We start from the raw sequence: 14629 nt of genomic DNA, 5'->3' as shown, positions 1-14629 counted from the left end.
GGCTGACTGTATAGGTGGTTCTAGGATTGAAATTTTGAAAAAGATCATTCATTAAATTTTCTGGTTTTTCTATTAATTTGATATATCTTTTGATTTTTTTTCACAATTTCAAAAAACAATTTGCGCATCGAATTCCATCCTCTCCGCGCTGGGAATTCCACATTCATACTACCTTTTACTTTGTTGCTGTGCTGTTGTTATTGGATTTAAAATCTTAAAACGTGGAGCCCTAGTCGAAGAGGTCGGTCGTCTGCCTGATAGAAACATATTAAAAGTTATTTCACTATTTTTTGGTTTTTTTCCTGCTGTTGTATAATTATCTGTAGTTTTTCTCTAGTTTGTAAACGTCTGATTTTCCGAATAAAGACAAAGACCTGTCACTGTCATCTGTTCACCATTCTATTCAAGATTCGTTATTAATATACGTAATGACCACGTGGCACATTTTTATACGCCACGTGTAAGACCGCACGTCAACGAAGTGGGTGCAAGAATCATGTCAGCCAATTGCAGGTATGGTATCATCTACGTGTTCAAATGGCAACAACTTTGGAAAGATAAGACCAACAACTTGAAGGAGCGACTCGCTTGCACCAGGTTGCAATCAGAGCATGCACACGTGGCCACGATGGATGAGGGTGCCCACGCCCAGGGCTGATTAGGCGTCGTTAAACGACAGGTGGCACCGACAAACAATCGTTGAATGCGACGAGAGAGCGCCTTTTTTTTTCGTCTTTGGTAGTTCAACGTGGCGTTGATGGGGACGTGAATATGGGTGAACAAATATTTTCTTTTTAAGATCAAAGTTATATTTAAATTGATTTCATGAAGGAATATCATATCTACGTGGGTCCCACGTCAGTAATTTCAAGTATCCCCATTGGACAGCATTCGGGAGTCCTACTCCATAGGGCCAACGTCTGTGGATGTAAGGGCCACATAATACCTCAACTAAATTCTAAAGTGGTATAAATGTAATCATAGTTGGCATCCACGTGGATGAAGCTAAGGCTCGGGTTAAGAGAGATGTTGAACGAGGGGTGATAATTGTCACTTAGATGTCTTTAAAATAAATGGCACGTCACCTTGTCATTTCCTTATTTTACATGATTATTGTATATTCTTTATGTATGACATCATCTTCTCAAAGATCTTTGAAAATAACCATACAAAATTAATTAGGCCGATAGGCCTTCCTTGGAAAGAGACTTTCGTCGTCTCTTTGTTCCTCATGCTGACACCTGGCAGGATGGGCAATTTGCTTCGTATTTGTTCAGGCTTGATTATCAAGCTGACACCTGGCGGAGTGGTTTCTGCAGCCGATTTCACAGTCAGTTGTTACCATTTTACGCGGGAGTTCCAGTGGTGCAGCACAATCCCAAGTCCAGGTGCATGCACCTGTCTGCACAAACTCACTCCTCCCTCTGCATTCGATAGGGTTTAGAAGTCTGTTCTCAATTTCAGGGAATGCGGTTGTAAGTAACAGCTTCAGAATTTTTCGGCAAGAATTTAAAGAAGTGTAGACGGATTTAACACGGAAACCTTCGAAATCTTTGAAGATTGTATTTCGAGTGTCTGTTTTGTAATTTGAGGCCCTGAATAGACATATTTTCGTGTATAATGTTGTCTGAATGCTAAGATTGTTGTATTTGTATCAATTCTGTGGTCAGGCACTTTACGAGTTGAACTGAGTTTCGAGCTTCTCGGCTTTGTTCTGGCGTGTGTGTTCTTGCTATTATTGCTCGTTAAAATCTGAACATGGAAGAAATGTATGGAATTCTGAGGCATTTGATGACCTTTGTTGTCATATGGTGCGTTGTGCTTGGAGTTGGTGCGCAGCAGGAGAACCAGACGATTTCCCTCAACGTGGAAGCAGGAGAGTCCGGCAGACAGATTCCTTCCACTCTATTTGGAATATTTTTCGAGGTATGCCGTTCATTGTCGTAATTTTTATTTATTCAAAGAATTTCTTATTGTTTAATTTGAAAACCTGTAAAAGATTTTCACAGCTGCTGAAAGTCAGTAGTATCTAAAATGAGTGTCATACATATCAGAAGCACTTCCTTTAAAGGAATAAAGTATGTTCTGCACTTCCTTTAAAGGAATAAAGTATGTTCTGCGGGAATTATCAAAGAAGACCACTGATTCCCGCATTGATGAGACTGCGGGAATTATCAAAGAAGACCACTGATTCCCGCATTGATGAGCAGATCATCTAAAAATTAAAAGCAATTTAATTAAGCAGACGGAATCTATATTTTCTATGACAGAATTTTCTGATAGTATGCCGCTAGGTTCTGCGAATGTATTGATCAATTATTTGTTAGGGCTTACCTGTGATAGAAGCTTTGGAATCGATTTCAATAATGAGAGATATGAACGAGGTAATTGTATATTTCCCACTTCCATTATTGGAAAATCTGTGTACATATGTTGACTTGTAGAATTGCCTTTTTAACCCTTTCTTGTAATCTTTCCTTTCTCAACAAAACAATTTGGAGTAACGGAATTTATAAACCCTACAGAGTACGAAAAACCTATTCAGTAGGTACGTTGAGCTGCCCAAAATGATCATCAAACTCTCTCCCAGATCAGAGTATTGGTTGCTTTTGACTAGTGTGGTACTTTAGTACTTAGGTGGGGGAGATTTTAAGTTTTCGCATGGAGTGCACTCATTCACCATCCATTCAAAGCAGTGTAGACTCTTAATTTCCAAACACTTATAAAAAATGTTTACAGGTAATTGCGGAAAAAACTGATGGAGGGGTGGACTGCAGCGTCGAATGCACAGGGAGTATTGAGGCCATGGTTCAAGCTTTGGAATGCTGCCATGATGTACTAGCTCTTGGTTTCCTTTGGTTTAAGATACATCAATCATTTCAATTCTAAGCTGTAGCTTTAAAGTTTAAACTGATTGCTTAACCCTACTTACAAATGCATTATACCATAAGTGCCATGACAAAGTGTACAAGTACAACCTTTAAAATATATTGTACAATCTGTACTCCATTGTTGATTCTTATCATTGAAAAATCAACTGGGATAAAATTTAAGAAGAATGATAAATGTCTACAGAGCCCATCTTCACGGCTGCCATACTTTTTTTGGCTTTTCAGGCACCTGCTTTGGTGTTCTCTTTCCAATTGCAGCATTTTCACTTTCATCCACACAATTTGGTTTTCCACATTTCGGCACAAGTGACTTTGCCTGCAAAGCTTCATGTTTTTTCAACTTTTGGGGCCGAATATCTTTGGATTCAGGATCGTTGTTGAAAGAATTCAGTGCATTCTCCAATTCCCTTATTCTGTCCTGAAGATGGGCATTTTCTTCTGAAGCCATTGTACATTTGTTCAAATGAGTGAGTAAAGAGTTGTATTTCTCCTCAAGACACATCTTTGACTTTGAAAGTTCCAAAAACTGATATTGGAGAACAACTATCTTGCCCTCTTTCTCCTTTGCTATGTCTCGGAGATACTCAAGATCCTTTTTGAGAGATTCGTGGGTTGTTTCCAACTCCCTTAATCTGCCCTTAAGGCTTACCTTTTCTTCTTCTGTAACCAATGTTCTTCTATCCAATTCAGTTCGTAAATAGTTGTTTTCCTCTTCAAGAAACATTTTTGCAGCAGCAAGGACTGAAAGTTGACATTGCAAATCAGCTAACAGGGTTCTTTTCTCCTCTACCATAGCCAGAAGCTGACTCTGCATATCAATGATTTGATCATCTTTTTCCCTTGCAAAATCTAAAAGCTCACTCCACACATTATGCTTTTGTTGTCCACCCTTGCAAGCCGATTCTTTCATTTCTTCCAAGGAAGACTTTGTTGACCTAAACTCTTCTTCCAGTGCCTTATTTCTAGAGAGTTCTACCATCAGTTTTTCATGTAAAGACTCAATTTCTTCTTGGATTTGGCATGAATCATTTGAATTTTTTTTATCTTCTTTTATCTTGTTCAGCTGAATAGTTACTTCATCACACTTTAACTTTGTTGCCACCAGTTCTGTATGCAATCCGAATGATTGGTTCTCTAGGCCCAACATTCTCTGGTAGCTGTTCAAACATTTCTTTGAAATTTCTGCAGATCTCGTAGTTGCCTCCTTAAGACTCCGAAGAAGCAAACTTTCCTCACTCTGAAGAGCAGCATTCTCTGCTTGCAGTGATTCAATTATGTTTCCTTGTTTTTCATTCTCTTTCAACAATTCTAAGTGTTTTTCCTCAGCGTGTCTATATTTCATGGCAATCTCTGCATGTAATGATTCAAATTTCATCTTTTGCTCTTCCTTTTCCTGCACTAGTTTGACATGTGTCTCCTGCAACTCCACAATTCTTTTATTCAACTCCTCAACTTGCTTGCTAAGTTTACCATTTTCGACAATCGATTCTTCAACTCTTTGATTTTGTGTTTCAAGCAAACCACTTATACTGTCCACCTCCCTTTGTAGCATTGCAATTTGTTGTTTAAGAGAATGTTCTGTTACCTTGTACTGCTGAATCAAATCTGACTGTTGTTTGACTTCTTCCTTCACGTGTTGAAGGCTGTTAATTTCATTTTCCATTGTAGCAGTTTTTGTAAGCAATACTTGCAATCTCTCTTCATTGCTTGCAGACTCCTCTTTCAAAACTTGCCTCTCATCTTCCATAGAAAACAGTGTAGCGTTGCACTCATTTACCCGGGTCTTCAAGAACTCTACTTCAATGCTTAGCTCTATATTATTTTTATTCATGGATCCCCTTTCACTAGCCCTCAAATCAAGATTTGTTAGCAGCTCTGCAACTGTGTCTTCCAAACATGTCACATCCCACACATGCCAATCTTCTTCAAGTTTTTTGAGTAATTCTTGAGGGCCCCTCATGGATTCCAACGCATTCAACTGGGAATTCAATGACTCTGCTTCAATGCTTAGCCTTTTCTTTTTCTGAGGAAGAAATCCACTTTCACTGGCCATCAAATCAAGTTTTGTTCGCAGCTTTGCAGCAATGCCTTTTAAGTCACTCTTTTCAGCAACACACAAAGGGCGCTCGTCTTCAATTTTTATGAGCAAATCCGGGGTCCTTTCTTTGGATTCATTTAGCCTAGATTGCAAATCAATATTTTCTGCTCTACATTGAAGCAGAAGCCTCTCATTTTGCTGGCTTTCATATTCCAAGTGAGCCAATCTAGCGTTATATTCATTCAACTGGGCCTTGAAGGACTCTGCTTCAGTTCTCACCTCTCTGTTTTTCTGACTCAATAATTCCTTTTCACTAGTCATCCAATCAAGCTTTGTTTGCAGCTCTGCAACAATATCTTCCAAATTTCTCTTTTCAGAATACCACAAATATCTGTCCTCTTCCATTTTTTCAAGTAATTCTTTGGTCCTTGCCTTTGAGTCATTGAACTTGGATTCCAACACAATCTTTTCCGCCCTATATTGGAGTAAAACCCTTTTGTTTTGCATAGACATCTCTTCAATTCTTTTGTCATATCTGCGAAAGAGAGACAAAAAATTCTCCCTCTCAGCATTCCATGCTTGCTCCGCCATTTGGCCGTCTTTAGCGATCTCCTCAGCCTCCTTTCTTGCTGCTACAATCTCCGATAAAAGGTCTTCCATTTCCAATCCCCAGCTTTATGTGCTGGTACTAATGCTGCAGATATCAATAGAACTCTTTTTGAATATTTCCTACACTTCCTCCAATTCATTACAGAGGCTTGATAAAAATCCCACCCTGGTATTCCTCGTCTTTCTTTGCAAGTTGGCTGTGTGAACTCCTCCTCAACTTCCTAGAAGCTGCCTTTGACTTATTCTGTGAATTGACCACTGATATTGTCCATATGGAAATGTAAGCTTGGATTAAGATGCTTGACCACGTGGAGGCGGGTATTGGCAAACGGTTTTGAAGATTCCACCCACAAACGGAAACTTCTGTATCTGTGGCAGAAACTACGGGGTCACACTAACTGATAGGTAGCCATATCTAATAAAAAGTGGCAAGCTCTCCACAACACTCCAGTTTTAGTGATGTATTCTGAAATCAAAGTTGAAGATGATTGGTCTGAGTAGAGGGAAAACGAGTGTATGGGAGTATGGGAGTGTAGAGGGAAAAATATCTGGAGACACAGATTATGTGAGGAAGCAAAACACAAAGATGGTCTAAAACTATTGTTAGAATTGGATATCAAAGAAACCTGTTAACCTATTGCGAATGAGTGATGCATAAGCAGTGTTAAGTGGGGGCAATTGGTGTGTGGCCAATGTTCTGTGTGAACTGGCGATCATTGGGAGTTGCTATCTGGAGACACAGATTAAAGTATAACTGAAAATTTTGGTTGAGACTATTTCCATTTTTGGAAAGCCAAATTGTAAAATGCCCTTTAAAAGGAAGGATGTGTAGGGATTGCAGAAATTTCCAGAATCAAATTCTTGATGTAAATTTTTAAAAATTCACCTTATATTAAAGGTTTCTAATTTTTTTGAGAGCGCTCTTTCTTCTTTTTAAACCCCTTAAAGGTGGGGTGGGGATGTAAGATATATATTTTATTTGTAGAAATTCAGACAAGTAAATAGAACATTTAAAATATTTGCACTGTTTTGCCTCTTAAAATGCTTGAAAATGAAAGTTTGAATTGTATCTTGGACAGAGCATAGATTAATAAGTGCTAAAAGCTTGCTTTGAGGGCCAGAGAAATACATATTGTTTTGAATGGTGGGTTTGCCAAAATGGAATCTAAAACCACTATATTTGAGGACTTAAGTATGTAAAACAAAATACTTTGAAAAATACAATACATGAATTTAAAATCGGTTTCAAAATTTTAATAATGTTAATGTTTTAGTTCTACTGTCAACCAGTAATGTAAGTGATTTGTTTTAACATTTGCAAATCACAAATTTCTCCACTTTTCATTTACCATGTACAACGTTGTAATTTACTTTTCATTTAGAAAAAAACCGTGCTGCCAATAATCTATTGAACCTATTGAGCTTTAAGTATGAACGCGTTCTACACTTACTATATTAATATGAATGGTTTGGTTTTGGTTTTGTTCTTCTAATATCAAATGTACTGGTACAGGATGGTCAACCTGGTTATTGCCTTCGTCACTACTTACCTTTATATATGCTTGACTATCTATAGAACTTTCTTCCTTTCACTAATCCTATCGGCCTCTCTTTGTACCTTTTGGGACAATTGCTAGTGTTTATCATTTTAACGATTGTGTATTAAGTTTGATTTTGGATTTCAATATCAGGAAGTCCAAGCTCTCCTTATTTCTTTTTTTTTAAAGTATGTCTCGTTAGCACCTTAACTTATTATAGAATCCATCATTGAAATCTTAAATTTACTAACCTTTCAATTTATTCAACATATTTTACAATTAATTTTTTTAACTTATTTTTTTTAGTAAACATTCTGCATACACATTAATGTCATGTCTACATGGCCAAAATTTTGTTTCATCATGTATAGTCATTCACTTGTCACCCTCTGTCCACTCCAAATAAACATTCTTCCCAATGCTTTTACATCCAACTTTCTATTCTAAAAAAAACATTGTGACTTTATTCATATGTCCTTGCCTTTGTGTAACATCTAATACTTTTCAATGGTGGGATTTTAACATCTAATTTATTTATCCATTTCATCAAACATTACCACTATTTCCATGTCCTTGCCTTTGTGTAACATCTAATACTTTTCAATGGTGGGATTTTAACATCTAATTTATTTATCCATTTCATCAAACATTACCACTATTTCCATGTCCTTGCCTTTGTGTAACATCTAATACTTTTTAATTGTGGGATTTTAACATCTAGTTTATTTATCCATTTCATCAAACATTACCACTATGTCTATTATATTTTCTTTGGAAATTACCATTATATTTTCTTTCAAAATTATATATATATATATATATATATATATATATATATATATATGTTTGTTTGTTTGTTTGTTGTTGGTTAATAAATAAAGTATATATATAAATAGTCTAATTAATAAATAAAAGATTATTTTTGGATTTTCTTTATGGTCATTTTTATTCAAAATCCAATAAAGATTTTTAAGCCGTTGAATCCATTTATGTATTCAAAAATACATTTTAAATAACAAGAAATCGAAATCTTACTCAAAATTATATTGCTAAATTTCAATCACAAAAACTATATCATTTATTAAATAAATTATATATATATATATATATTATCATTTTAAATTATATTACCTATTATAAGTTTTTATTATTCATCTATAAAATATACCATATAATATATACCATATAATAGATGACGATATACTTGAATTATAAGTAATAATGAAAGGCTACCCTTTTATATAACTAAAAGAAAAATAATAATAATTTAAGTCTACACTTCTATATAACTAAAAGTAAAAGAAAAATAATAATAGTTAACTATCACTTATATTTTATTATGTATTTAAGAGACTCGAAAACATTATTTAGTATCCAGACATATATTTAATTACTTAGTGTCGAGTCATATACTTTTAATGAATATTTTAGTTGAATATATAGAAAGAAAGAAAGAAATTATTTTAACATCCACGAGGCTAAAGATAGCCTATGAGACAGATTGCTTCTTCTTCTGCTTGATGTATTCAACCCTTTTTCTGTGAAGCTTCAAAACAAATGCTCCATGCTTCTCGACAAACCCCTCGCAAAATAGATTATCCCAAGAGCTAGCTGCCAGCATATCTGCATAACTTTCCTTGTTGTCTTTGAAGGCCTCACATTCTAAAACGAAATGTTTTTCTGTTTCCACTTTTCCGGAAGAACAAAAAATGCATACTCTTTCCTTCCACACTTCCTTTGGTCGTTTCCAGTGCCCTGTTTCACAACAAATATGATGAGAATTAGTCGTTAACTGAGCAATAAGAATTTTGGCTCTCCAAGGATATTGACCTCTATGTATGCTTTTGGTTGATGACTATGTGATAGCGGAAAACTGCCACAAAGGCACTCATCCCCTCCATATACTCATATCGGACCTTGACCTTGTGGTTATACCCACATAGCACATATCAGAAACATTTTATGTGTGCTTTTTACTTTAAAAACCCACACCTACAAGTGACTCGGAATACAAAGGAAAACACAGACAAACCCGCTTCGATCACATATCGGAACTCAAAATACATAAACTCGTTCAAAAAAATCTCTCGAGTCTGCCTTTACCATATGCTTTATTGCGCCTTCCTCTAATATCCGAATTACATCGGAATACACGAGAACCTGCTCAAATACTTAAGGTTGGAACTCAAATCTTATAAAACTGCGCCTATAACTTTATCGGGTCTGCTCGTCCTTTGCGTTATTCCTCCGATCCCCAAAACGCAGATGCCCCGATCTTTGATTACCAACACCTCTGATCGTTGATCAGCGCATTATCGCTATCGACATATCGCGTTCACAATACACCGACCCTTGACCTTCTTGATTTGTGATTAACGATTTCATTGGGACTGTTGATATGACTTCTGATCCAACGATTGCGATTTAATCACATAACGCTATCGCTCCATTACAAGGGTCCGTCCCGATCAGTTCAACACGCCAACCCAATATGCATTTCGAACTCGATAAGGGTATAGGGCCCTGTCTATAAAATTTCAAGTCCATTTTTGGCTCCGGTTAGTGGTTTGCACTAAACCTTAGTGTAAATTGGATTTACATTCGCGGAGCCAAAACGGTGTCAAATAACTTCGCTGACGCGATGTTCCTCCAAGTTTAATCATGTTCGTTTGTTTAAGAGATCCAACGGATCCTGTGCACTCTCGTCCACTTAGTCTATTCCTCTTTGGTTTTGTTCTCGTTTGCTATTAATGGAATTTGCGCTTTAATATGGTTCCTTTGCTATACTATGTCTCCAGGCGACAGTTAACTTTATATCCTTATCGTCGACTGGTATTTATGCACCTCAACCTCTGTTATTGACAATAATGACTTCAATGTCCTTTGATCAGTGCAACTTACACTTAAGTCATAAAAACAAAGACGAAATACCTAAGTTGTTCCACAGGCAAACAATACAGAGAAGTGAAGGGTTTCAATATAAATAGCCCATTTACGCACACACACTAAATCATTTATTCAATACAATACAGTTACAGGGTCTCAACCCTCTTACTCAATTACACAATAAAAAAGACCCAACTTCATCTTGAAGTCCTCACTCTTCCTCTCTTACTCGACTTTTTCCTGTCTAACTTCTCTCTTGCTAACCTAGCTAACCCCTAAACTATACAAAAAGATCACACTTTATACAAAAGTAGATTCATGAACCAATTCTGGTTCAGAACCAAAAATCTCTCACTCTCTCCTAAAAAGTCTCTTCAACTCCACTCTTTTCTAAACAAACGCTAAATCAAGCTTTCAATTTCCTCATATTCTATTCAAACCAAATAAATCTAACTGTTTGGCCTAATCTCCACACAGGGAGGATCAATCAGCCATTATGCCATTTTCTCATACTTTCCAATAAATAAACACTCTCATACATTTAAATAAATAATATTAACTAAACTATTGTCTTCCAACCCTTGTTAGTCACAACATGTGATCATGCCATCACATTGTTGACTAGGCCTGAATGCTCCTGCATCAGACTCCCAAAGTTGAAAGTTTCCATGACCTCCTCGTCATGTGTTTCTTCTGCTATCCATCTGGTATCCCAAACTTTACTCTGTAACTAGTCATCACTTTCATCATGCTGCTGATCCAATTCTTCTGCCATTGTCACTTCTATTCTTCCAGGTTTCCAAATCTTACTTTGTTGTTGTTCTCTTTCCTTGCTGATACAAATTCTTGTGGTTAATTTCTCCTTCTTGTTGTTTCTCTTCTCATCTGATTTCATCTTCCACAATTTCTCAACTTCCTCTTCACAATTTGTCCTCAACTGAACTCCACTGACATTTGCCTGTTGTACATTTTTCTTTACCATATAATATATAAAATTGATGTCCAATTCTTCTTCACCTCTGTCATTTACAAACTGTTGTCTATATTCTACATCTTCCCTTCCATTATCATTAAAGATAATCCTTTCCTTTATGTTATCAGGTTCTTTTAATATCTTTTCTAGAAAAATACAATTTCCTTCATATTCAATAAGCATGTCATTGGTATATGACTCCTCCTTCCTGTATAAGACAGATTTTCCATCACAATTGTCAGATTTAAAATAACTATGGTTTTCCATATTTATAGATAAGGTTGCCATCAAATCTTTATATTGTCCTGCAAACGTTATGAAACTATCATCAATTCTCATTCCAATACTTTCCTCTACACTATACAGTGTTTCTTGTTCTAACACAAGTCTATCATTCAATGGTTCAATAGCTAGAATTTCTTGGAGCATATCATTGTGAAGTACCACTTCATCCTCTATACTTGTACTATTGCAACAAAATGATGTTGTTTCATCTTCTCCTACAATAGAAACAAAATTTTGGTTTTCTAAAGCTTCTTCATGGTTTACAGATTTATAAAAATAACCCACTTTAAAATCACAGAATTCTTGAACTTCTGCATCTATCAACATCATCATGTATTCCTTCACAAATTCCATAATATTTTCATTTTGATTTTCTACTGAAGATACTTCATTCTGGTTATCATCACAAACTTTTATTTATTTATCTTCAGCTTCTTTAATCATGACAATTCCCTTGTCAATACGATCATCCTCAAAATTATTAAATACATGCTCAAAATATCTTTCTGTTTTAGCCATCTCTTCCAGTAATCTCACTTCTTCATCAACATGCATAAGCACATTGTCCAATTGTTGTTCATCACCTGTCAAACCTGAAAACATACACAACATATCAGTTTCAAAATTACAAGGATCTTCATTTGAAGCCTCAATGATCAGCTCGTCATGCTTCCCCTAACTATTCTGATAATTCACTAAGTTATTGCGAAATTCTTCCTCAACATTTCTAACTTCTTCCTCATCAAAGAAAACTTCTAGGACTGCAACTTCTTGACTATGCTTGGCAACTTCATCATAATTTTGTAGAATAACTTCTTGTTCTACACAATCTCCTCCAACACTCAGTTTATCCAAATAAGACAACGATGTCTCCTCCTCTTCTCTGATAAGACTTTGATCTTCCAAATATTTTCTCGACTTAACATCTTCAACTAAGTTCTCTGTGTCATCTTTCCTTCTCTTCACTTCACAAATCTACATTGCACATGTTTACTTTCATGTTTCCATTTCCCATTGGTCTTCTATCCATGCTAAAATTCCCTCAAATATGATCCAATAAGTTTTCACTAAGAGAAGACAAAACCATTTAGCCATACCTTTTAAGTTCCTCCACCAATTGAAGTCTTGAAAGCCTTTATGTATCTCCTTTTGTATTTGTCTTGCCTCTACCTCTTTTACCTTTTCATACATAGGTTCAAATTCATTCGGTTGCATACCTGCAATTTTACATTCACAAAAATAATTAATTCCAAAATTATGAGATCCTCTTGTCTGTGACGATGCTACCAGCACATTCCTCTCATTCTGATCTACATAGATCAGTTCTTCATTATTATCATCATTGCTATCACTGTCTCCTTCCCCAAGGAGAGATCCTTTCTCTGGTTCACAGATGTAATCTACTCCTTCATCCTCAACTATTCGGAGTATTAATTCCTTAGCAAATAATTCTCTGACAGGCCATTTAATTCTTTTTCCCACATAAAATCCTTGTTTCCATTTTTCTCTAATCCCTTTCAATACCAGCTTCTTCAAATGACTGAGTTTTGCCTTTATCTCAGCCAACTCTATGTCCCTTTCTTCTTTACTCATTCCTTTGAGTCCAACTGCTTCAACACTCCGTTTCCTCTATTTCTGACTTTCTTTTGTACCCCTATTGTGACTATCAATTGTCAATCCCATTTCTTCCTCTGGTGAACTTTCCTTGTTCACTAGTGAGTTGCAACTAGCCTTTTCTTTCATTTGTAATAAGTCTCCTTCATGCCTCACCAAACTTTCCTGAGTTTAGCTTTTTGGCACCTATTGGTTCTTTCCTCGAACCTTTCACTGACCAACAATTCTACCCAACACTCCTCTTGCTGGAATTGTTATCTTTAAGACAACTCTACCCACAATCACAATTATGGAGCTGCCTCAACAACTTCTACCCAACCATAGTTGGAAGTTGTTCTCATCTCCTCTTGAACACTCCTTACTCTAGGCTCTGCATCTTCAATTGCTCACTTCCATCTTTCATTCAGTAATTTCATTTACTACCGGTTACTGTCACCTTTACTCATCTGAGAGTTCTTCTTGCTTTATCTTCTTTACATAGCTCATATGCTATGATGCTGGTACAACTCATTCCACCTTTCAGTAATTCCACTACTTCTATTGACTTGCACAATCTTATCTCAAGATACATCAAAGTACCTTTCAAACCTGCAATATTTCTTTAAATATGTCTTAAAACTAATTCCCATTCCATCAGTTAAAACTTTGCCAAAGGATTCATCTGTTCACTATTTAATTTAGACTTTTCCATTCAAAAGACTCCACATAACCAACAACTATTTCCCATTTTACTTTTCATAAGGGTCTCTTCAGCTTTCAAAATCAATTAAGATTAGATCTGAATTCCAATTATTTTTACCAATTCATGACAGACAATACCACTTCCTTCTGATAACCCATTTATAAGAAAATCCTGTTTTGCTTCTACAAATTCCCAAAATTCATTCATTATAGTGGTTCTTCTTTCTAGCCTACTAAACCCAATCTCTATTCTCTCAATCATCCTCAGTTTTCACAAAATTCTTCAAATTATTTAATTGACTTCAATGCCATAGCAAACTACTCTTCTATTCAGCTTTAACTTCTAAACCTTTCATTTCAATCAAATCAATCATGTAGTCAACTTACACAGACATTTCATTTTCCTGAAAGGAAAACATCTCCTCCTTTGAAATTTCAATCCCTCGTTGTCGTTTAGACATTCAAAACACAGTTCTGCAAAATCATCAAAATAAACATTCTTACCAAACCTTCCTCAGAGATTCACTGCTTCTCCATTCTACTCTCAGTGTCCCTTGTAGTCTGATCCCCATCTGTATCAAATTCATTCAGTGCAATTATATATATGATGGAATTAAAATTCAGTTTCCCAACCATTCTTTACAGAGCATTGATCTAGCTCTGATACCACAAATGATAGCGGAAAACTGCCACAAAGGCACTCATCCCCTCCATATACTCATATCGGACCTTGACCTTATGGTTATACCAACATAGCACATATCGGAAACGTTTTATGTGTGTTTTTTCCTTTAAAAACCCGCACCTACAAGTGACTCGGAATACAAAGGAAAACACAGACAAACCCACTTCGATCACATATCGGAACTCAAAATACATAAACTTGATCAAACAAATTTCTCGGGTCCACCTTTACCATATGCTTTATCGCTTCTTCCTCTAATAGCTGAATTACACAGAAATACACGGGAACCCGCTCAAATACTTAAGGCCAGAACTCAAATCTTATAAAACCGCGCCTATAACTTTATTGGGTCCGCTCATCCTTTGTGCTATTCCTCTGATCCCCGAAATGCCGATGGCCAATCTCCGATTACCGACACCTCCGATCGCC

The 14629-nt window shown here is 36.1% G+C and overlaps 1 protein-coding gene across 3 annotated transcripts; it reads left to right on the top strand.

The window, feature by feature from the left end:
* The first annotated feature begins 1324 nt into the window (after positions 1-1324).
* LOC149213928 (uncharacterized) lies at positions 1325-3157 on the top strand. 3 transcript variants are annotated; one of them, XM_089392142.1, is made up of 3 exons: positions 1325-1388; positions 1671-1926; positions 2740-3157. In XM_089392142.1, the coding sequence occupies exons 2-3, from the start codon at positions 1759-1761 to the stop codon at positions 2887-2889; spliced, it is 318 nt and encodes a 105-aa protein (XP_089248268.1). In that variant the 5' UTR covers positions 1325-1388; positions 1671-1758; the 3' UTR covers positions 2890-3157. The 3 variants fall into 3 exon arrangements, with proteins under 3 accessions (XP_089248268.1, XP_089248267.1, XP_089248269.1); XM_089392141.1 differs by having other exon boundaries at positions 1365-1475; XM_089392143.1 differs by having other exon boundaries at positions 1365-1475; positions 2328-3157.
* The last annotated feature ends 11472 nt before the right edge of the window (positions 3158-14629 follow it).

The sequence above is a fragment of the Pinus tabuliformis genome, chromosome 1_1, assembly GCF_031772625.1.
Source record: "Pinus tabuliformis cultivar Carrire ecotype Pingquan chromosome 1_1, CPIR1, whole genome shotgun sequence".
NCBI lineage: Eukaryota > Viridiplantae > Streptophyta > Pinopsida > Pinales > Pinaceae > Pinus > Pinus tabuliformis.
This window is presented reverse-complemented; position numbering and strand designations above follow the sequence as displayed.

What these genes read in the sequence shown, in the direction of transcription:
- LOC149213928 (XM_089392142.1), top strand. Translation starts at nt 1,759, where the DNA reads ATGGAAGAAATGTATGGAATTCTGAGGCATTTGATGACCTTTGTTGTC. An exon ending in TATTTGGAATATTTTTCGAG is followed by an intron (nt 1,927 to 2,739) that starts GTATGCCGTTCA and finishes AAATGTTTACAG; the next exon opens with GTAATTGCGGAAAAAACTGA.